This window comes from Cuculus canorus, chromosome 5 (assembly GCF_017976375.1).
Source record: "Cuculus canorus isolate bCucCan1 chromosome 5, bCucCan1.pri, whole genome shotgun sequence".
Lineage (NCBI taxonomy): Eukaryota > Metazoa > Chordata > Aves > Cuculiformes > Cuculidae > Cuculus > Cuculus canorus.
Window position 1 is genome coordinate 40,687,487 of NC_071405.1, and position 24,122 is coordinate 40,711,608.

General features: G+C 39.8%; 1 protein-coding gene across 1 annotated transcript; it reads right to left on the reverse strand.

Annotated features, from left to right (window-relative positions):
• Nucleotides 1–2,919: 2,919 nt before the first annotated feature.
• SPTY2D1 (SPT2 chromatin protein domain containing 1) lies at nt 2,920–23,635 on the reverse strand. The gene is made up of 6 exons (XM_054068086.1): nt 23,499–23,635; nt 14,085–14,199; nt 11,242–12,888; nt 10,299–10,452; nt 9,574–9,651; nt 2,920–7,578 (listed from the first exon to the last, which is right to left on the reverse strand). Exons 1-6 carry the CDS (start codon nt 23,556–23,558, stop codon nt 7,482–7,484), a joined length of 2,151 nt encoding a protein of 716 aa, XP_053924061.1. The 5' UTR covers nt 23,559–23,635; the 3' UTR covers nt 2,920–7,481.
• Between the last annotated feature and the right edge of the window lie 487 nt (nt 23,636–24,122).

Sequence of the window (24,122 nt, forward strand, 5' to 3'; positions counted from 1 at the left end):
GGATGCCTTTTTTAAAAGGGCATCCAATTCAGTCATGAACTGCAAAAATAAAAATATTTTTGCCTTTGCTTTGAAGACTTTGTCCTTTTCAATATTTTACCAGTGAATGTGTGTTTCTCACAGCTTGTTTACTAGTTGAAACAAGGACAGTCCCCCAGCAGGAACAAAGGACAGACCTGAGCTCCCCAATAGGACACAATAATGAAGGGGAAAAGATGAAGAGCATCAGAGGATCCTGGAGACACAAAGGAACTGTGGTGTGCGTAGAAGAGTGGGTGATGAGATATAATGAGTTCTATGCATGTTTTACCAATATTTCCCAGTGTTTCTTGGAATATGTATGTTTAAGCAGTGTAAAACTCCTGTAACCAGCCTCAATGGACACACATTAGGTAAAATGATTCCCTGTGTCCAGTGCCATATTATATATTAAAGCAATACCTACTTAATAATCAAATTGGCATTGATTACTGAGTTTGGCCTTTTTCACTGCATCAGCACCCTCCCCTCTCCCTCTGCTCTGCCCCCTGAAACAAAGAAATTTACACTCCATAACCAATGTGGTTATTAATTAAGTTTACTCAGCGCTGGAGGAACACTGGGATTTATCCTCAGAGCGCTTCTACACAACAGTGATTTCAGGGAGTTTTATATACATGGAGATGTCTTTGTCTTCATGGTTTTTCCATGAAGTGACAAGCACACCTTATTCCTGGAAATTCATTGCATCAAAAAAAGCATGGCCAGAAGGGCAAGAGAGATGTTCTCCAGCAGGAACAAATGACAGACCTGAGCTCACCAAGAGGATACCATTAGGAAGGAGATAAGATAAAGACCACCCAAGGCTTCTGAAGACACAAGGAAACTATGATGTGCATACAAGAGTGGGTATGCTAATAAGTTCCCAGAAAAACAATGGACAAGTAATAGTAATACGTTTCTGCGCATCTATATGGATATGTATGTTTAACCAGTATTTCCCGGAATCTATGAGGATATGTATGTTTAGTCAGTATAAAAGTCATGTAACCAGTCTCAGTAGTCAGACATATTAGTTGGGTTACCCCATGTATACCCCAGCACCATTTTTTACAGGAATACCTGCTTAATAATCAAATTTGCATTGATTATTGTGTTTGGCTTTTCACAGCATCAATACCATCCAGGGTTGCTAAAGCTTGGCCATATCTGAGCAGTTAGTCTTAATGACAAGAAGATAAGAGTGGCTATTGTTGTCTTACATGTTAATCTTTTTTTAATGTGTGGCAGTTGACATTCCATCTCACCATTTACAAATCACCATTTCAATTCCCCCTTTTCAAGGTCTTTGCAAATTCTTCTGTAAAAAGTTAAGGATTTTCTAAAACGTTTTCCTGATTCTACTGCGAATCTGAGGTGATTTCATTCTTATGTCTCATAATCTGCTGCTGTTGGCTGACAATACCAAAATGCACATTGAAACTCTATACAGGTTAACAAAATTAATAATCCACATGCTACAACACAAGGAAAAGGTCGTTTTAACCAGGAGATGAACAAATGCTCCTCCAGCAGGTTATTTGTAACATGTGTAAATGCCAGACAGTTCCTGCCCTCCTTTCATTTCTGTTTCTTCTCTCACCTGGCTAACATGAATTTTGAATGTAATTTGGCTAGAACAAGTTGCTGCAGTTAAGGAGACTTACAATGACTTAACACACACCGAGGAACAGCTTTCTAGCCCTTTGAGCTTTCTTAGCGAATCAGCATTTGGTTATTTTAAAATATGGCTTATGAATGGGAGGATGACCATCCAACCCACTTGTTATCCACCAAGCAGTCCACCCATCAAATCCACATCTCTCAAATTTAGAGAGAAGGATGTTGTGGGGACTGTGGCAAAGACCTTACAGAAGTCCAGATAAATCACATCAGTTTGTTTTCCCCATGTCCACTGCTGTGGTCACACCACTAGGCTGGTCATACAGGACTTGCCCCTGCTGAAGCCATGCTGGCTCTCTCTCATCACCACCCTGTCCTCCATGTGCTTCAGCATGGCTTCTAGGAGGATCTGTTCCATGATCTTCCCAGGCATTGAGGTGAGGCTTAACAGGTCAGTAGTTCCCAGGGTCATGTTTTCCACCCTTTTTAAAAATGGGCAAAATGTTGCCCTTCTCCCAGTCACCAGTGCCTTCTCCCGACTGCCATGACTTTTCAAATATCATGGAGTGGCTTAGCAATCACTTCGGCCAATTTCCTCAGGACGCTAGAATGTCTCTCATCAGGTTCTATGGACTCGTGGTCACGAACCTGATCCTCCTCATATCCTTAGTTGCATTGTTCAAGGAAGCTAGCTACCTCTCATGAAGTTCACAAAAGATGTTAAATACATTCGGTACACATAAAACACTCAAAACCATCCTTTTACACTCAGTGTGCGCAAGTATGCTCTCAAGTTATTCTGAGTGTACTATAAAACCTAGAATGCTACACTCAAGCCCATTCCTTTAAGAAAAAAAATCCACTGAAGCTCTGATTCTAAATTGCCAATGGCTATCAGCTTTCACACACATAATATGATAGGAAATGTCAGATACTTGCCTTTCCTCAGCTAAAAAACATTGAGAAACTGGGCAGAAGTTGCATGCAAACAAAAAAATCATGAATTTGCCAGTGCAGGAAAAAGGATGGAGATAAAAAAAAAACAAGGCTCCCACGAAGAGCTAAAGAGAAAATCCCCAAAGCAGGTTGAGAATCAGATGGTTTGGGAAAACACAACCATTCATCACTCGTGGACAGCTAGTCAGCCACTAGTTTATGTCACAAAACGCAAAAAAAATAGAAAATTAGTTTTCCTGGACAATATTTTGGGCTTTACACAAAAATAAATCCACATTTCCATAGAAATCTCATACTTCTTGAAAGTCAGTTTGGACTAAACTGGTGACATGTTCCATTACTTCAGGAACCTCTTCCATTTTAATTTCATCCCACAAAGTATATTAAAAGCATGTCAAAGGGTTTTTTTGGATCCCTAGGCTCATAGAAAAATAGAGAAATGCTTCCATGTGCATTTCAAGTGGTAAGAAAAGGCTATCTATGGGATAACTAAACTGAAGTTTGCTCTTGTGGAACTAAAATGTTATTTCAAATAAATTACAACTAAGGATTGCCCTCAAATAAGGGAAACATCTAATTATTTTTTTTCCAAATCTGAGTAAAATGATTTTCTTGCTTCCAAAGAAATGCGGCTTTACTAGCTGGATTAAGATCTCCATGTAGAATCACCCTCCACCTGAACAAAATATAATGTGATTGAAATAATGACCTGTGACTGATTACAGCTATTAAGATACATGAAAAGTCTCAAGGGAATTTTGTACAAGGTAATTACAGACAAGGCAAGATTTCATGCCTTCAAATCATGGTACTCCTGAAGCACTGATTAAACACTGATTTGAGATAAAATTTAAAAAATTAAGTACAGCAATGTGCAAGCATTGCTGTTTTAAAGGAACTGCATATGGACTCACCATGATGTGTATTTAATTACCTGTTTGGAAGGGAGTCACAGGACCAGCTGATCAGAACAGTCACTAATATTTATCCCCACCCATCAAAGTAGTAAACCATTCCATAGGAGACAGCCATGAGGGACATTCAGATGCTTTACATAGGAATAACAGAATCATAGAAAGATGCTGCTTATGAAACATCAGGCTGAAACACGATACTCCAAATGGAAGGGATTAAAGGCAACTGGCACACTGGTGTATATTATCATTCTAAATTACATGTACATCCAAATATATATTATGTCACAAGCTTAAACTGCAGGAGATGCCAATGATTTTCAGATCTTCTCAGAATGCTTAAGTGACTCCTTTAATTTTTCATACATTCTTGCTGGCTGCATGGGAACAAGAAAAATTCTTGGAGAATGCTGAGCCCAATGCTGTTGTATGTGACAGCTCAGAAGAAACCAGCAGAAAAGAATTCTGAAATCTTCCATAAAGTAAACCAATAAGAAATAGCAGTAACATTTTTAATGCCTGTAATTTATTGTATACATACTCTGCAAAACTTATATGCATTTGGTGTATGCAAAAGTATATGCTTTGACAGCACCAGAAAACAGTTAAGCTATGTACGAGTTTAACCTGATTTGTCACAGTGTAAAAAGACATTGTGCACAAATGATATCCCCAAAGAAAAGAGAAAATCATTGGCTAAAACTAAAAGCACCCTTATTTACACGCTAACACCTTAATATTGCATCACACCCATTCACCAAAATAAATAGAAGTACATTCATCAGACTTTAAACACCAGTCTCTCCATATATTTATTTTCTGACATGTTTTGGTCTCCAGAAATATGCTAGATCTAGAAATATGCATCAGCCACTAGTTTATGTTACAAAATGCAAAAAAAATAGAAAATTAGTTTTCCTGGACAATATTTTGGGCTTTACACAAAAATAAATCCACATTTCCATAGAGATCTCATACTTCTTGAAAGGTTTTTATTTTAAAGCACAGCACAGAGTTGCACACTAAGGCTTCCTGTGATATGCAAAACCCTGGCCTCCAAAAGACAATCGCTGTAAAGTGAAATACAGCTTAAGTGTAAATAGAAGACATTTTCAAAAAGTAGTCATCAATAGAAAGTGCCCTTCATTTGATTTAGCATTAGCAGTAAAGAAGTAGCTACTGTAATTGTGCAATCAAAGCCAGACCTGGAAGTGTTTTATGAAAAGTATGCAATTTCACACTATCAAGTTCAAGGATATAGAATCTGAGATAGCAGAAACCAACCAACCTTTTTATACTCCTACATTCATTACATTTTTGACACAATTTAGTAAAAGGCACATTGTCAAACAGTGAATTAAAAGTCTAAAAACCAAACCAAAATTCCATTGAATACAATTAAATCATTAGCTTAACATCAGATCCTCATAAACCAATAGAAGCATTCCTACAGTTTTCCTTAACCTCAAATTCAGATGCACTTTGGACAAGTGCTGAAGTACTCTCATTAGATTAACACTATTAAATTGGCAAACAGTAAACATTTTTGGATACAAGGTCGGGAATTAAACCCACAAAAATTTAGTTACTTCCTAGCAGATTTACAAATATGCAGCAAATGTAAGCACATTAAAACCTAAACATTTGTACAAAATTTGAAAACCATTAGCATCCCGTGCCAATTATGAGAAAGTACTTCTTGACTGTAAAATTACAAATGTCCTTGAATAATTTTTCCTATGAAATGGAAAAAATTCAGCAATGATCACTGTATGAAGAAACAGTGCCTTAAGGAGGCTAGCAGAGTACATTCCAGTCACCATCTAAAAGACAAAAGACAAAGTGCTTTACAGATCAAGACATTTTACTGATCGTGCACAGCTATATAATCTGAAAGTGGTGAGATGATCAAGTTATTTAACCTGTATTATCCAAAATGCAGATTTAATTCCCAACTGAAGCAATTTTGAATTAATATATTTCTTTTATTTTATGACAAACTTTTCCCAACTAGGCAGGAAGGTGTTCACAGTTGACATATCTAGAGCGTCTCCCCAGCTAAAAAAGCATTAAAAAGTAAAATTACCCAGCAACTTGATCATGGTCCCAGTGTTCATTGTCTTGAATGGATAATTCTAGGAGTTACAACAGAAAATTTTAGATGGTCCCAATAAAGCAGAATGAATACAACACTTCTAGACAAGCCATGAAGTTACACCATCTTGCATGATCTCAAGTGCTTACACTGAGAAACAGGTTTTCATAGTTAATATAGGAAGTTAAAAATACAGAGAGAGCAGCGATGGTATCTTAACCTGGGCTCCCTGTCAGGTAATACTGAATTAATTTACAGAATCTATGCCAATAGCTTACCCATGTCAGTGTTTTACTGAGGCAGTGAAATGCTACACCATTGACAGAAAACAGCTTAAAAAGGCAAATCTGTTTCTTCTTACATTAAGAGTCAGATGTTTAAACTTCAGCAGCTTCCAAGATTGTTCCTTACAGGATATCTGAACTGCTCCCTAGAAGCACCCTGATAGGAAAGGTTTCTTGGTTGTTTTTCTACAAGGCAATTTTTTCATTTTCATTCCTTTACTTCCCAACATCCAAAGCCCTTTTTGTAGTTTTCCAAGTAGTTCCAGCATAAAAACATAATAGCCCCAGCAGCTGAATCCAGAGGTATTATCAGTGGAGTCCTGGAGCTTCAGGCAAAGCCGACTAGTGATACTGGTGAGCTTTGAAGGGCAGCCTGGGGACATCAAAGTAGATGCAACACCAGATTCAAACCTCAGACTCTCGTTACAACTCCTGCAGAATTACACAAACCCTGTGCTGATTGTAAACAAATTCAGTTACTGAAAGAAACACGCTAAGTGCATAGTTAGAAATAATGTGCAAATATGGGTATTAAGGTAACTGAATTAACTCCCCTGCTATATGTAACATTTTAGATTTTTGGTTTTATGAAATTAATTACAAGTATTAACTAGTTAAAATGAAGTTAATAAAGAGCTGCAAATACATTGTAACAAAACTTAATCTGATGTGCTTTCTAAATAGTAAACCTAACCAGATAAATGACTGCTCCACATTTTAAACCATTTAACACATCAGATGTTTAATGCAAGAAAAAACACGTGCACCATACATGATCTGTAAAAGCAGCAAAAGCTGTTAAACAAATGTCAACTTTTACAGGGCAGGTAAAGAGTTCCCAAGCATTTGCCTGAGCCAAATGCACAAGTTAAATAAAAACACTAGAAACTCCCATTTTCAGTGTATCTTTTTATCATTCTGATTGGCATTGGAAATCCAGACATAGCAAAAGTCAACATAACCTTTTCGCTATATCTATAACTGTAAAATTTGCAAATGACATGCACTTTTCTGTTTAGAAATAAAAAGCTTCGAATTATTTTTATGGGTCCTCAAATGAGAAAATATGCAGCACTTTATTGCTTTGAACATCTGTGGCAATGGCTGAATTTACACCCAAGCTGCTTCTGGACAGAAGATGACATTTCAATACTTGGAGGCTTAAGTTGGGAGACAATAGCATAGAAAGCAATTTCTAAGACAAGAAATATTAGGGAACAAGACCACTGTTCCTCTCTCTCAAGCGAATGCAAAATTGGTTTACTGGTACGTGGGCCCATGGTGTTCCAAGTCAGTGCATAGCTAGTCAATATTTCTGCTGGCATCTTGAACTGGTTTAATTGATGGAAACATCTAATTTCATTCCACCCAATATGCATTAGTGCATTAATTTCTTCATAAAAAAACAACCCTGGCAAGTATTAAAAATAAATATCTTATTTAGGTCAAGCTAAAGCCTTGCTTTTCAGTACTTTAATCCCTTTAAATATTCTTTTGCCCTCTAACAAGCAAATGGAAACTGAAGTAGAGTAACAGATGTATGGAGGCAGAGGGTAGCAGAACATGAACAAAGTCAACACCATAAGTCAGTTAACGTGTCCTCAGCTTCTTAGACTGCCTCTTGCGTTTTAATTCTTCTTCTTCCCGTCTCAATTCTTCTAAGTCCTCCTGAACACCAAGTCTCAAGCTGCAAAATAAGATGAAATCCTTTAAACACTACTACTGAAGAAGCATGAAATTTGACTTCTACCTCTCCCCCAAGAAAAGCAACCCTAAAATTACATCCGATTTAAGCAAAATTTTTCTATCAGTTCAACAATCACATTTTCTTTAATGAAAGCAAGAATACAGCTTTAAGAGAAACTGAGGTTTTGTCATTTGATTAGAATCAAATCTTTTGAAAGAAAAAATATTTTAAACTTTTTTTTTTTAAAAATCAGGATTGTGAAAAACTGATTTTAATTGCAAAGGTAATTTTTTTTTTCCAAAAAGCTGCTGCTGAAACACCTCCATCAATTCTTGCCAATGTAACTCTTACATATGAGTCATAGCAGGACTGAACCATTGACTTCTGAGAGCCACCAACACTTTTTACAGGCAAGGGAGAGAATGGATATAGCAAACAGTAGAAAAGCAAAGGATTTTGTTGCAACTTCCTGGCTTGTGGCACCATTCAGGTAGCTACAAGCTCAATATTGCTCCACCCTCAGCTCATCTAGGTGCCACGACTCTGGTGAACAGGCCCACGGAAGACACTGCTAACACAGCATGTTCTAACTACAGCCCTGCATAATTTCTTCGGCTTTCTAGAAGTCAGTACATTGAAAGTGATACTTAAAGCAGTATCTGCAGTCACTGATCTCTTCTTCAATAAATAAGGACTGGATAGTCCTCCTGGTTTGATACTAGAAATGGGTGTGCCAGTTACCATTTTGTGATCAGCTACTGCCTCATTTACAGCTCTACCAAGTGCATTTGGACATCCACAGCTCATTATGAAACAACATAAGGCAGTGTAGCATGCAAGTCATTGCAAATGGTTCAACCACATAATGAGGATTGAACTGCTCTGGGCTAAACTGCTCCAGTACAGGCTCTAAAACAGATCTGATGTCTCAACAAGCACAGCAAAGTTCAGGAAACTGCAGCCATCCAAAGAATAGAAGAACATATCAAGAACCTATTTGATGAAACTCTGGCTTGAAGCATCATTTTTCATTTCACCTTAGTACTTAGTTATAATTTTAGTGGGCTTGCTCAGAAAGTTCCTCATTTCAAGGGCAACAGTGCTTTTAACTAAACTCTCAGAAAAGTAGCTGAGCATTAAGAATAGTTAAACTCAATTTTACTGAAATTTATCTCCCCTAGCATGTGTAGTTAAACGTTAGCCAGGCATTCAACTCTGCAAAAACTCATTCTAAGTCTTCAAGAGAGAATTCTGTCAACAGCAGTATCACTGTAAAATTCCGGTTGTTTCCTCTAACTCTGTTTTTCCAGACTATAGCTTCACATGAGCTGCAGCTATTCCCCAAATAAGTACACTAACTTCAAGGAATGGAAATAACTGGAGGAATAAGTACACTAACGTCAAAAAGATACAAATATCCAATGCTCAAGGCACCTTCTGAATAACTATAAAAATTTCAATAGAACAAAAAAATTGATAATTCAGTATATTCCAGTATTTTCCATAAAGACTACTTGCAACTTTCAAAAAGCCACTAAAAGGAAAAAAAGAATCAGTTTATGAGCACCAGATTTCATAATAATGACATAAGAATTATGCATGCCTACAAGCCAGAACAATGGTCAAAACAAATATGAAAATATAAATGTCATATTTGAAATCACTGATTACAAGTTTGTAAGAGTACTTTTTATATATACTTAGAAATACACACAAACACATATGTAGATAAAAACAAGTGTCTTTCCAGTCCTCAAACTAGCAGAATATTGTAATGTTTGGGACAAAATGAAGGGTTTACCACTTCAACATAAAAGACTTATTTACCACTCTCACCACTGGCTGGCTGAGTTTCATCTTTATCTAAGCTTTCTTACAAAAAATACTAAGTCTTATTTAATTCTGCTATAAAAAGCAGGAACTATGCACTCTAACTTAGCCCTATGACTTGGCAACAAAATCCTTCCCACTTTCTGAGTTTAAATCCATGCATACCTTCTAGCTTCTTCTTTCTGTTGCTCTCTCCAGCTGCTCTCCATGTAACGTAAGGCATAATCACTTTCATCTTTGTATCTGGAAATTAAATATTAATTTTCAGCACACTAAACATGGCAATGTAAAGTCGAGTTATGAATTCACATCCCTCCTTAGATTAATTACCTTGCCATAAACAGATTTTAATATTTTGAAATAATCTAAGGTACAGGTTTATAAAATGCTTGCTTTCTTATACCTTGTCAGACAAGAGGGAAGCATTTAAATAACACAAATAAGAGCCTTCATTGTCCAGCAGCCGCTCGTCAAACAAGTTAGATCCTCTCACAGAGCAGCTAACACTATTGCATTTAGCAGTTCATATTCAAGCAGCGACATTTGATGAATTCTGAAATACTGCAGACTGCAATAGAAAGCTTTTTAACACCCAATAATTGGAAAGAATTGCTATGAATTACACAGATGAGACAATGAAGAAGGTGTTTTGTTTTCCAGTTATGTCCCATTGCATCAAATGTCATTGCTCCCCAAAACAGCATAGCATGCAGTGTGAAAAATCAAGGTCCTTTCTGCACAGAAGCAGCCCTAATGCTTCTGCAAAACGCAAAACTATTTTTGGATATCAACATTTTCCCATTTTTAAAATATTTATTTGTCAAAGTATATTAATTTCTTTTGTTCTCTTACTTGTTCTGCAATATTTTAAGATTTATATTTTTGCTTACCTTTTCCGGTCATAGCCAAATATTTCCCGAATATGTTTTGATATTTCTTCTTGGGGTTCTCCTTCATCCTCAATGAAGTCATCCATTTCAGAGTCATATTCATCATCATCATCTTCTATTTGTCTCTTGTAACCAACAGGCAGTCTTCCAAGACCTAAATGGCAGCGAGTGAAAAAATCATTAATAATATTAATATAAAATTGATTTAATGGTACTTCTTGCTATACCTTGGGCACAGCCATTTTACAGCTCTGGGCTTCAAGATAGAAAACTTCTGCCTCAATTTAACTATCAATTCTCAGAAACCCAGTAAAAGGAAATACTTCCTCAAAGTTGTGCTATAGATTACCTATCAGTATCACCAACAGCATCCTGAGGAAACTACCAGAGAGTACTCTGTTCTTGTTCAAGGTTTTCTAGGCACTTATTTGGTAGAGTCCATGCTGCTTGTTTCTATTAAAAAATAATTTTGAACTGCATGCTTACTGATAAGGCAAACTTGACAAAACACTTAAATACCAGTCACAAGTTTGGTTGTGTTTTAGTTTTCATGTACCACTTCAAACACCTGTTATTTAAGACACCACATAAAATTTAAAGACTAAGCATAATGAAGTGATGCAGGAAGCGAACTCTTCAATTCTTTTCCTTGTAGCAGCATTCATATACCAGCATACATCACAGGCTGCTTAGTTTTCTTTCATGTAATACTATGCACTCTAGGCCTGTATTTCAAGGAACATTAAGCCAGGTAAAAATAAATAAAGAGTTGCAAAGCAGAAAAAAGCATCCATTTTAAAGGCACTCTAAAAAGCAGAGTATTTCTTCTAAGTCCTCCTAACTGCATCTATGATTGTCCAAGACCCTCATTGACCTCAACTCAGACATACATCAAAAAAACCCCAAATAAGTAAATGAAAGTACTTGGTCTAAAACTTTATACCTTGTGGATGGAGCCCAGGTCTATGGCCTTGAAAAGACCTCATTCCATTTATCTGTCCATTGCTAGGTCTTGTGACTAGGTTTTTAGAAGAAATGGTTTCTGATACAACAGTACACTTCGGTTTCACAGTTGTCCCAGGTCCTGTGCTTGGGCTGGTGCCTGGCCTTCCTGGTCCTGTCCCCAGGCCACTGCCTGGTCGCCCAGGTCCTGTGCTTGGGCTGGTGCCTGGCCTTCCTGGTCCTGTTCCCAAGCTGCTGCCTGGTCGCTTGGCACCTGTGCTTGGACTGATTCCTGGCCTTCCTGGTCCTGCTCCCAAGCTGCTGCTTGGCCTTCCTGGTCCAGTACTTGCGCTGACTCCTGGCCTTCCTGGTCCTGTACCCATGCTGCTGCCTGGTTGCCCAGGTCCTGCATTTGTGCTGCTGCCTGGTCTTCCTGGTCCAGTGCCCGAGCTGCTGCCTGGCCGTCCAGGTCCCATGCTTGAGCTGCCAGCTGGCCTTCCAGGTCCCATGCCTGAGCCACCACCCAGTCGCCCAGGTCCTGAGCTTGAGTTGCTGCCTGGCCTTCCAGGTCCTGCAGCTGAGCTGCTATCCAGTCGCCCAAGTCCTGGCCTTCCAGGTCCCACACCAGAATTGCTGCTTGATCGCCCAGGTCCTGCACTTGAACCGATGCCTGGATGTCCTGGTCCTCCTTTTCCTAAGCTGCTGCCTGATCGCTTTGCGTTCGAGTTGATCCCATGCTGAAGGGGTGCAGCACTTCCTGATTTCATATGGGCAGACTTTTTCAGGCTGGATTCTTTAGAAGATGGCAGCCTCTGAGCCCCACTGGCTGCTGGCTTTGAGGGTGGCACATGGGAGCTTGAGACAGACCTTCCAGTACCGTTGACAGGCAGTTTACTATGAGTGCTACCAGAAGAGCTTTTTAAGGAGCCATTTTGTGAAGTTTTTTCCATTTGATCTACTCTAGAAGATGATGACTGTGAGTGTTTTTCAGTCAGTGCTGGTGCTTTGGATTTCTTATCAGTACCACTCAAAGAAGACACACTGCCTTTTGGTGTGGAATGTTTATTTACTGAGCTTTTATTAAGTTTGGCATTTACAGGTTCTCTCTGAGAAGTCACTTTTTTTGAAGAACTTGATGTCCCCATATTCTTAAGCTCCTTTTCACTTTTCTTATGCATTTCTACTCTGTTTTTGCGTCCCAAATACTCTCTCTCTCTCAATTCTTCTGCTGTTCTTGGTCTCTCTTCTACCTTTTTCACCACTTTTATTTCCACTGGTTCGTATTGTTTTTTCTCAGCAAGCTTTAAGAGCTCTGCGAAGTTCAGAGGTGCTGGTGCACTTTTGGGAGCTGCCTTTGGTTTCACTGCAACTTTGGATGGTTTCTCTTCATATTCTTCTTGCTCATGCTCAGATTCTGTCTGACTGTATTCAAGTTGCTCAGTTTCATCTTCTGCTGCATACTCAGCCTCTGAGGCCTGAGCAACATTCTCACAAGTCCTCCTCTTTTTAGGCTTCTCTTCAACAGGAATGCCATTATAGCCATAAAAATTATCCTTTGTTCGTGAGGCCATAGCTCTTGCCTTTCTGTCATGTTTCAGTTCAATACGTCTAGCCAAGAGTTGTTCTTTCTTTCTTCTTTCTTCCAGTGCTGTAAAAGAAAACCAAGAGAAAGTTATGCAAAAGCACTACTTCTTATTTATTTTATTTATTTTCCAAACTGATAAACCAAGACAGTAATTCAAAAGTATCTGGCTAAGAGCAATTCAAAATAGACCAGAAAATAATCAGATGTCTGCCAACAGGGCAAGCTAACTCATCTGGATCAGCTACTCCAACTAACAAAGGCAAACAAGTAAAATGCTGCTATTGCAAGACCCACTAAGGTGACTCAACTGAAACAGCTCTGTCACTACTCTTGTCCAGTAGGGCCCTGTGCCCTATCTCCACGCCTGTCCTATATTCTTACCGAATTGTTTTTAGCTATTTCATGCATAACTATGCTCTCAATCTGTGTGTGATCTGCTGACGAACTCAGGCTAAACTAGCTGGTGAGTATGATGAGAGGTCTGAATGCGAGATAAGAGACCAAGGGAATGTGGGACAAATACAAGACTCAGGAAAAGCACAATCTTTGGAAGTAAATTGGGCTACTCATGCTGTGGGTGCTTTTAAAGGTACCATACCCTGCCTATCTTATTCTGTTGTCAAGGGCTGTGATGGTACAGAGGAGTGAGTGCATGCATGCCTATGTGAAATCCAGGTTCAGTCTTGCTTCTGGCTGGACCTGGCAGCAGGAAGAAGGCGGCTTATGACTGGCCCAGGAGAGGAGGAATACCCTGGGCCATCCAGTCCATTGGATTTGCTTACTTTTAACAAGCCATCTACAACAGCAGCAATACAGTATTAGTTTATTCTACAGACCGTCTAAAGGAAATATAATACAGTGGGAAAACTGACTCAAAAAAAGCCTCTGCCATACGAATTTAAAATTCAGACTGTATTGACACTAGATTAAAACACAACAACAGGAACTCACCATTTTTTCACACAGATAAAAGCTTTTAAGTTACTGAAAGTCTAGGTGGCGTCTTGCAACATATCTTCTCCTTAACTACTTTTCTATCTCCAACAGTAAATGTTAGTGTAGCTGATAAATACTTAACTTCTTAGAAAAGCATACAGACATCCCTAGTCCTTACTGAGTCCTGGCTCTCCTTCAGCATCAGTTATGTTCATAAATTCCTAAAACAGATGCATAGCTGTATTTGCAAGGGCTTTGAATAAGGTGACAGTGTCTCAAAGAGTCAATGACAGTCCTTCATAGGAAATATTTTGGACTATTACCTTTTTTTCTTTTCTCTTCTTCTTGCCGTCTGAGAAATGCTTGCACTGCTGCAGACTCTACACCCTTGACTTTTGGAACCTTTTTAGGAGGACCAACAGCCAAACTGTACCTTTTCTGCAAAGCACAAAGAAATACATTAGAAAAGTTAAGAAATGTAAAACCCAAAGTTTTTAAAACTAAGGAGAGTTATGCAACAGTCAAGTATGTGACTTGAAGCACAGAGACGGTACAGAATAAAAAACAATGAATTCCCTCTGAAGCTGAGAGCTGACACATACACTTGGCTCCTAGCTGCACTTTGGTTCAGACTGACTAAGGAGCAACAATCGCATACTTGAGGTGAGCTTGCAAGCTAGAATGCCCCAGGCTCACATACAAGGGAGTGAAGGCATCTTGAAAAATATTTCAAAAGGTGGCTTTGAAACCCAAAAGTGCAAGATAACCAAAGTACAGGAACAAGATACCAGAGCTAAATAAAGAATCTTGTCTGCTAGTCAGCAGTATAGACAACTACTTCACCCTATAAATACTACCATCAATATGAGCCCAGTTTGAGCTCTTCCTAAACTGCAGCTGGACTGCATACTAGGTGACTCTCCCCTTGAGCAGGGACCTCTCAAGGTTAGAAATTCCTCACCTGAGACTAAGAAGTACTTCCTTAACCAAAGCAGAGAGACCCCTTACCTGTGACAGTTCCTCAGTAAGTGACTGATAGCATGCTGAATTAATGTTATGAAACTTTACTAATCCATGTAGCTACTTAATATTATAAACATTGTATGGATAATTCCATTAGACAAAATGTTGACCAAGCCCAAGATTGTATCCAGTCACACCTAGGCTACAAAAGGAGTATAGAAAGCAAGGGAGTCCACTCTGAACTTTGTGACTCAATGGGAAGGTTCTCCTTACTTTTTGGATCTCTAGTCTCAGTGTGAATCATTCTAATTTGATACTAACTCAATTCTCATTTGTATGTTTCATCCACTCAGTAATTTATAGTCTTGCCATCAAGCTTATTGAACTCTCAAATTATTATTTTATCTCAAAATATATTGCTGTTTCTCTTTTGAGTGAAGTGCATCCCAATAATCTGTGACAAGAGCGCACTCAACTTTCCAAATGAATAAACAAGGGAAAGCAAGAGAAATGAGTAAAAGGCACTACACTTAGAAGGAATGAAACAGCTACATCAGACAGAATAAAAATATTTCAGTTCAGCATTACATCTTTGACTAAGCAGGAAACAGAAGTAGACAACAGCCCAAGCTGCCAGAGCCTGTTCAATTCCTGACTGCAGGTTTACAGGTCCACTAGGGCTTTCAGCTTTATGGACACTCGTTTCAGTTTCAGGTTATGTTATTCAGTGAAAATAAATAAATTAGCTGGAATTACTCCAAAAGTAAGTTTGAACTGACTTCACCAGCATAATTACTAGATTGATCTAAAACTATTGATACTGATTTTAGTTACCATTACAGTGATCTTAAACAGAAGGCTGTTGTACCTCAAGGAGATAGTGATCCACATACCAGTTGACCTGAATAGGCTCAGGTCTGCACTCTATTGTTCTTATCACTTGAGACACTGAACTCAGCAGACTAATTGTGACAGAATATGCAACCCCCACTAGGCACCAGGCAATTCCACCATCTGCATGTGGTGGAATTTGCCTGGAAAACAGAAGGCTCCAGGAAGACCCTACTGAAGCCTTTTAGCATTACACCTAATAGGACAAGGGGTAATTTTTTAAATGGAAAGAGGGCAGAGTCAGACTAGATAAGGAAAAACTATTTTTTTTTTTTTTTTTTACAATGAGGGTGGCAAAACACTGGAATAGGTTGTCCAGAGAGGTGTTAGATGCCCCATCCCTGGAAACATTCAAGGTCAGGTTGAATAGGGCTCTAAGCAACCTACTCTGGTTGAAAACACTCCTGCCCAGGGGTTGGACTAGATGGCATTTAAAGGTCCCTTCCAGCCCAAAGCATTCTGTGATTCCATCTCTTTACACCTGGACACAAAGCAGAATGTTTTCATATAATGTCCTTTTGCTTGACAGTGGAAACAGGTACATAGGTTTTTTACTTCCAAGAACATCCTATAAGAGCTCTGAAGTCTACAATGCTGATCCTCACCACAGACAGGATTCGCATAGCTTGCCATGCCTGGATGTCTGTCCAGTGCTGTACAACTTGGGGTTCCAGCAACTGAACAGGTTTAAAGTTATCTATACCATCCCCTTTTCCCTTCTCCTGTTAGCCCCAATAAATGTTATTTTAATCAATATATGAAGATCCCAAGTACCTTTCTTAGGGCGATCTATAATGAACACTTGCACAAGTGTGCTACATCTATACAGACACTGGCTTTCATAAATGCACCCATTATCAGACTGGGCTTTTGAATGATAAAATGGAAAGAAACAGACTTTTTTGATCTTCTTCCCACAAACAGACTATAGAAGATAAACAAAGCAATGAAAAGGACAGAGACACAAAGATGAATTCAACAGAAGCCAGTTAAACCCTGAAGCTGATAGAAAGCGGAAGAATACATTTAGGAAAAAATAATTCTTTGATGTTTTGAAGTTCTGGGTTGTTTTTTTTATTTCAGTAGTAAACCAATAGATTATAACCAAAACCAAGATCTTCCACATGGAAAGTTTGCATCCTCACCAAATGAAAAATCTGAAATAGTCTCAAATAAAAACTGTCACTAAAAAAAGCCACACAAGTCAGTATTGCTATATCTTCCCATCCTCATATAGCTTTACAAAACTTAACTAAAATATCTGTTAGACACCTACATCCAAGTGTTTTAGAAGCAATAATCAGGCAAGCTAGTAGCATAACTCCCTACAGATTTCAGTATTACCCAAGGGAAGCCTTTGTTCTAATTTCTAATTCATTGAAATAGCAGCACATGTATAGATCCTTGGATTACTTTATTAATATGCAAACTATTATATACATGTATATACATGTGCTAAGAAGCAAGGTTGACACATATTACTAAAATGCAGCCAAAACTGGCTCCAAGAAAGGCAGGTACAATGACAGCTGTTTGTAGTTGCCTTCAGCAATTTCTGAAATCATTAAAGCAGAATTACAAAGATATACCATCCACATACATTGCAGTAGTAAAACCTGACATGTTGCCTCATTACATTAAAGACCTACTATAGTCAAGCTCATTTACCAAGATGCAGCTCACTTACCAAAATTCATCTCTGTGCAGGCAGGTTTACTACAATCTGAGAACCAATTTTGTAAATCCTTATAGTTTGGAGAAGCTCCAATTTTGAAATATTTTTGCTACTTACAGTTGAAATCATTAGACTTCATCATCATCACTAGGACTGTTCAAGAGGATAAGACAACAGCTGGAGCTACACCCCACTCTTCTGGGAAACTGAAGTCCTTCCCTCCCCAACTGTGCTGTTTACACCAAAAGTATTCCAAGACAAATTCCATGGACAAAACAGAGCATTTTCAAAACAGATGACACTTTTGGACTCAATCATAAGAGTCTTTTCCAACCTAAATGATTCTATGATTCTGAGAGTTTCAGGCCTAAGGAGCACCTTTCAAAAATGCTAAACAGCAGGGACAAATGTAGATTGATCTGTCCTGATAGGAAGCCTTATAAAGAATTAAAATGATGGGGAAGCAGTTTTCAGCCTTTGTTGGGTTGCACTACAACCAACAGTCCTATTCAGGAGCAGGTTTGGAAAGCAGCTTAACAGACACTGTTTTCTCACTGCTGCTAATGTGGCAAATGGTGCAAAATTCAAGATTTAAGTGTCTTCGTGTCAGCAGGATTTCTTGATATTGACTAACAACTGAAAGCACAGCTAAACAATTAATAAATGAATCCCCATTTTCTGTACTGTAAGTCACTACTACTGTTGAGAAGTTTTGTTCACCTTCATTTAGAAATAACAAAATAACCAGCTTAACATTAGTCTTTTTAAAAGCACTGAACCATGCACACATCCCGCAAGCACTGATAAAGCATTTTCTTTATAGAGCAAGCAAACATGCACCAGATTCCAGGTAAGCCAGACAAAATAAGCTGGGACATGTTACCACTTTATCATTGAAGCAGCTGCTGCACTATTCTAGCTTTTTATAGTTATTGCCAAGTTGACCAAGTCAATAGAGAAACAAATGTTCTACCTGCAGGAGAGTGCAACAGGTCAAGCCATTCTCGGAATCCTGCACTACTCAAGTTGTAAACACAGATTATCACTGGGTAGAACCTAGTGACAGCTCTGACTGAATACTGCTGAGGTACTCAAAGTGTGCACAGCTTCACCTGAAAGAAAAAGTAAAGGCTGCAGAAGTGCCTTTCTTCAGCTGTGTACTCTCAAGTAAAAGCCTTTTCCTACTAGTGAGTAGTACTTCCCTTGATGTTTCCCATTTTCTTATCTTCAGCTCTGCAAAACTTTCCATAACTGCTTATCCAGTCACTGGCTCTCCCTGAATCTGACCAATGGTACTTTTAAGACTATAGTGGAAAGTCCATTACAGTACAAAATCTTACTTGTTTTCCACTTCCAACCAGAACAAACTGTGGGCTATCTAGCACACAAAGTTATACAGCTGACAAAGAAGCAGATTTTTCTCTGAAAACTATATCTAGAAACAAAAAGATGAATTAAAGATTTGTATCCATATGGCAATTAAAAACCCCACTAGCCTGTATGTGCCTATACATTCACACGTGTACTGTCATGCGAGAAATACGTATTAGACATGCATTATATAAATAAGACATTCATCTCTTAAGTGCAGAGTGCCAGTGTCTGGTAGCCAGCCTTGGCCAGCAGGCAAGCCCCAGGTCACAAGTTTAGACATCATCTGTAACCAAGGTTTTCCTCCTAAATCACTGGCTTTAAAGTGTGGCACATGATCCTGATACAGTTGCAGCTGGTTTGATGTCAGTATTGAAGTGCCAAATCTTGGACTGCAAAACCGATTTTATAAAATTATTGTAAACTTTGTGGCATCCAACTGAAGCCCCAAACACTGGACCCAGGCACCACCAACAGAAGTAGCATTGCCTTTAACAATGATCAGTGTTCTCACAGGTAGCAATGCAAGGTATAAGTGATCAATTCTGCCAATCCAAATTACAACTAATTATTTTTGCTGTGCCTTACTAGCACATGTAATGCAAAGACAATTCTACTTGTGCTATCTGGTATGGGCGACTCACAGAGGTTTGTTTTACTTGGTTTCCACTAGCAAGTTGTGACTCCTGAACAATGCTACAACCGTTTTCCTGTTCTTTTATAACATTCTTCAAGACATGTAGCCTTTTCCAGTGGGAAGTCCCTGTTTCTCCCTAAACACTCTTAAGGGTATAACTTTCTGATAATATCACTAATGGCTCATTAACCCAGTTAAGCTGCACATACATTCCTGTTTGTGTCACTCCTCTTGCAATGCTCTAATACTAATTCCTCAAAACACAGCTTTCCAAATTGATGTGGTCATTTGTGTTAACTGCCCAGGGGCCTCTGCTGTCACCCTGTGCTTGTACTTCCAAGGCCTCTACTACAGTCTTAGCAGTGTCCACTCTGCAGACACCATGCTGGGGTTACCAGCAGCTCACTCTACAGTTAGCATTACGTGCATATAGTCTAAGAGTCTCTCAACTACTGTTATCAATATCTAGTTATGACAAAGTAAATGACAGTTATCAATCATGCTTAAATTAAATTTGATTCTCTGCAGGTTCTAATAACCCCTACCAAGAGAGGCTTTACCAAGAAGAGTATTTTAAATACCAACTCACACTATTCTCATGTTCCCAAATCAATTTAACAGGGTCATGCTGAACCATTAGCTAAAAAAAAAAAATGCACAAGTTCCTTCTGTTAAATGTTGCTTCACATAGTTTAAAAAAAATTTAAAACTATATGGTTTCCTTTATCTAGTGGTATCGTGGTACCCATTTTTTTTTTTCATAAGCAGATGAAAGAGACCAGAAATAGGCTCTAAGCTGAAAGTTTTACATATATCAGTGTTTGCAAGCACCTGGAGATATCAAGTTCAGTCAAGTTGAGAGTAGGAGCCCTTCTCACCCATTGTCAACTTTTTACATCATGTATCTTGCAGTTCTCCTCATGTGGATGCCAATACAATAGAATGCATTTCTAGGCCCTGTTTTGAGACAAGTTTTAACCACTTACAATGGTTTAACCACCACTTAAATGGTTTAACCACCATAATAAATGTATGCACATCAGTTGAATAGGAGTCTGATTCCACAACAGCAATCTGTACTCCAGAGCAACCTTCTGTATTTCTCTGACAGGGCCCCTCTTGCCCACAGGCAAACATTCAATAGTCTGTAGATTACAATTTAGGGGGCAATTACAATTGTTACACAGGATCCTCTGACCAAGCCCTGGAATTTTGCTACTCTTTCACTGCAGAAAAACCTTAATTTCTAGGACCTACCCACGCATCAACTTCACTGGAGACTATTTCGCAATGATTCATACTATGTATCAGTCCGTGAGACTCTCGCAAGTGCTGACGTGGTTGACAAGCTGTTTCAGTTTTGGACCATCCCTCGGTAGTTAAATGCTATTCTGTATCAGATTTTTTTAAGTTCTGTACACCAAACATTTAGCCTCAGTTAACAGGAGTAGGGTACTATAGAGATAATTTCTAATAAATTATTAATGACACTAGAAACAAGGTAAAATAAAAGGGTGACTTGGTTCCAATGATATTCAGTGGCTTTATTTTTAAAAACCTGAAATATATACTTTTAAGACTATATCCCACAGTAATGTGCCTCACCACACCTAGTATGTCACACAAAACTTGCAGCACACTATATCAATTTCACCAAGCAGATAAGAATGACATAAAAAGTATTTAAATCTTACTGGTATCATGCTTAATCAAAGCGAAATCACACTGGAAGTCTAATGAACTGCTTATGTGAACACATGTAACAAGATACAGACACACAATATAGAAGCCCCTATAGAACATTAGGCAAGACAAACAGGGGCTCTCTTCAGCAACTGTCAATGATTATTAGCAACACACCATTAATAGCTTGTACACAAGTTCACATATGCGCTGTTTTATTTAGGAACAAAACCCAATGCAACTAATAAAGCAATGAAAGGCTGATTTCAGCAATGTTCCTTTTGAATCCAGATTTCTATAGGGAGATGAACAAGCAGAGCTGTTTTTACAGGAACATGATGCAATACCTCTTACACAGATGACTCTCTTACAATACAAAAACATTTTTTCTTATATAGAGTCTTTCTACAGGTTCTACTTTTGAGATATATATATATATACATTACTTGCACACATCACTTTTTCATTACAATAGGTGTGGAATATTTACTTTAGTGCACTGTAAAGTTTAAAATAAACTTCTCAGAGAAATTCAGGGGATATGCTGATGAACGCAAGAACTAATATTTCTGGAAACCTGTTAACTTGACAAACCAGTAAATTTTGTAATTACAATTCATAGCATTTTTCATAAAAGAAATGTAACTGTATTCTTACATAAACACATTTTACGTACTAGCTTTAATCTAGTGGAGTTACTTTGATGTCCATTGATCAGAAAACCTCCACAGGCCCCCTTTTGAAGCCTAACAGCTGCAGATAAGCTCCAAGCAGTGCCAAGTATAGCTCTACTTTTGCTCAGAGACTGAGGCCAACTTGACAGTTAAATGCAGCACCACCAGCATGCTAGAAGGGCAGGAAACCAAAATACTTCAGCTATAGATTGAACTGCACTCTCACTCCACAAGCTAATCAGGTAAGCAAATCCTAATCCTGCCTTTTCTAAAAAGAGCAACAAAGCCCTTATCCATCACACAAAGAGTAGGCTTGCCTCCCTCCACCATCACATCTGCAACAGAGAACACGGCAGATATTTCATCAATTCATCATGATGGTTTATGACTATTTGTGACAATATAGTAGCACAATACATTAAAGCCACATGTGAAAGCTGAGAAGATAAGGTAGTTTTTAAGCTTCTAAAGTAAAAATTACAACAACTCAATAACAACTTAGTGAACAGCTTGTTTTAATAGTCATAAAACAGGTATTTAAATATCTGAAAATATTTTTATATTTGATATTTTCATATTTATGTTACAAATATTTCTACAGATTCAGCGAGAAACTAAATCAGGCTAAATATTAAAGAGTACATTTTATAAGATATTAAGAAAACAATGGAATCTTATGAATTCTGTCTAGCTATTGTATGGTTTGTCCATATGATCAACTGGTCAAAACACTAGTGAGTGTTACCAAAGTTCTATTAGTGATAGAGAGAGGCTGACAGACTCTCAATTCTAGATTGTCTCCATTTCAGCAGCTTCAGAACAAAAAAGTACGCTTTTCCTGGTTTTCCTAATTTATGCTAAGAACAACTACAACTCTCATTTACACTGCTTTAAGTGAGCTAATTATACAAATAGAACTCTGGCATTTGTTTAAAGAACAGGAAAAGTATTTCCTCAGTTGGTGGCTACCAAAAAGAAAGCTTTTTTCTAATCTAAATAAGCACACATGACAATTTGGGTCCTGCCTAAGGAACGAAACTCAGTATACTAACATACCAAAAGGCCACAGGCCTTTCCTACTTGCCCTGCTTAGAATTACAGAATAGTTTGGGTTGGAAGGGACCTTAAAGATTATCTAATTCTAACTCCCGTGCCATGGGCAGGGACACGTCCCACTAGATCAGGCTGCCCAGGGCCCCATCCAGCCTGGCCTTGAACACCTCCAGGGATGGGGCATCCACAACTTCCCTGTGCCAGTGAGCGTTCCATTCAGCCAAGGGAGTCATTTCACATTGAATCAACATAAAACTGATAGCTTGAGTTAAAACACAAAATGCTGAAATACGGACTTCAGAATAATATCCATAACAGACCAAACGCCTTTCACCAATCACCCCCACGGAGTTGCTGCAGACTATTCCTTAGCAAGGAACACACAGGTATCACACAACTCAGCACATTCATCCCAAACTTGTCACTTTGTCCCCGACCCACATTTGAGACGTGTCAGACTTCTGCTTTCAGAGCAAACAGACGGACTCATCCGACACGGAACCACAACCGCTGCCTTCCCTTCCCCCACTCCTTTCGCTCTCGGGTCTCGGTGTTTTCGGCCGCCCTCTCCCAGCCCCCCGCGCTCAGACCTGTTGCCAGCGGGGGCCCCGCTTCGCCCCCTACCCCAGCCTCCGGAGCCAGGGAGAGGGGAGGAGAACGGCCCCGGCCGGGCCGACAAACCGGCTTCCTCGGGCCGAGGCGAGGGGCAGCGGCCCAAGGGAAACCCTCGGCGCCCCGTGAGGGGAGCGCGGGCGGCCGGTCCCGGCGCCAGCGGCTCCGCCGCGCTCACCGGCACCGCGTTCAGCCCCTGCTGCTCCGAGGCCATCACGAGAATATCGCGGAAATCCATGGCCGCCTCGGGGACGGGGTAAAGCGTCTCCTCCGCTCCCCGCTCCACCGCCCGTTCCGTCCCCCGCCCCGCTCCGCTCTCTTCCGGCCGCCGCCGCCTACCCCTTATATCACCTCGCCGACCGCCGCGTCACCCGCTTGCGCGTCACTTCCGCCGGGGAGGGCGCCGCGCCTCGGGAAGTACTTCCGGTGGGGGGAGAGACGCATGGACGGCGAGGCCGATGCTCTGGGAGCCCCGCGGGAACGGCGGGGCTGCGCCTGCTGCGGGCCGGGGCTAATAAAGGATTAGGCCTCCACGCCCCCCCGCCCGCAGCGGCCGGTGCGCGGCCCCGCCCCCCCCGTTCTCGCTGTTCCGGCTGCGGAGACGTCTGGGGATGGAGGGAACAGCTGCTTTGGGGCTCGGGGCGGCTGTTCGGGGCTCAGCCGAGGGGGCCAAAGGGCCGGTTCTGCACAGCGGCAGGGGGACAGGGCCAAAGGGCCGGGTCAGCTCAGCGGTGGAGGGGACGGGGTCAAAGGGCCAGGTCAGCTCAGTGGCAGGGGACAGAGTCAAAGAGCAGTGTCAGCT

Excerpts from the sequence above, each read along its gene's own strand:
- SPTY2D1 (XM_054068086.1), bottom strand. The coding sequence starts at position 23,558 with ATGGATTTCCGCGATATTCTCGTGATGGCCTCGGAGCAGCAGGGGCTG. Across the intron at positions 14,200-23,498 it reads AGGGGCTGAACGCGGTGCCG|AAAAGGTACAGTTTGGCTGT; the intron begins GTGAGCGCGGCG and ends TGTGCTTTGCAG. Across the intron at positions 7,579-9,573 it reads CAGAAAGAAGAAGCTAGAAG|CTTGAGACTTGGTGTTCAGG; the intron begins GTATGCATGGAT and ends CTTATTTTGCAG.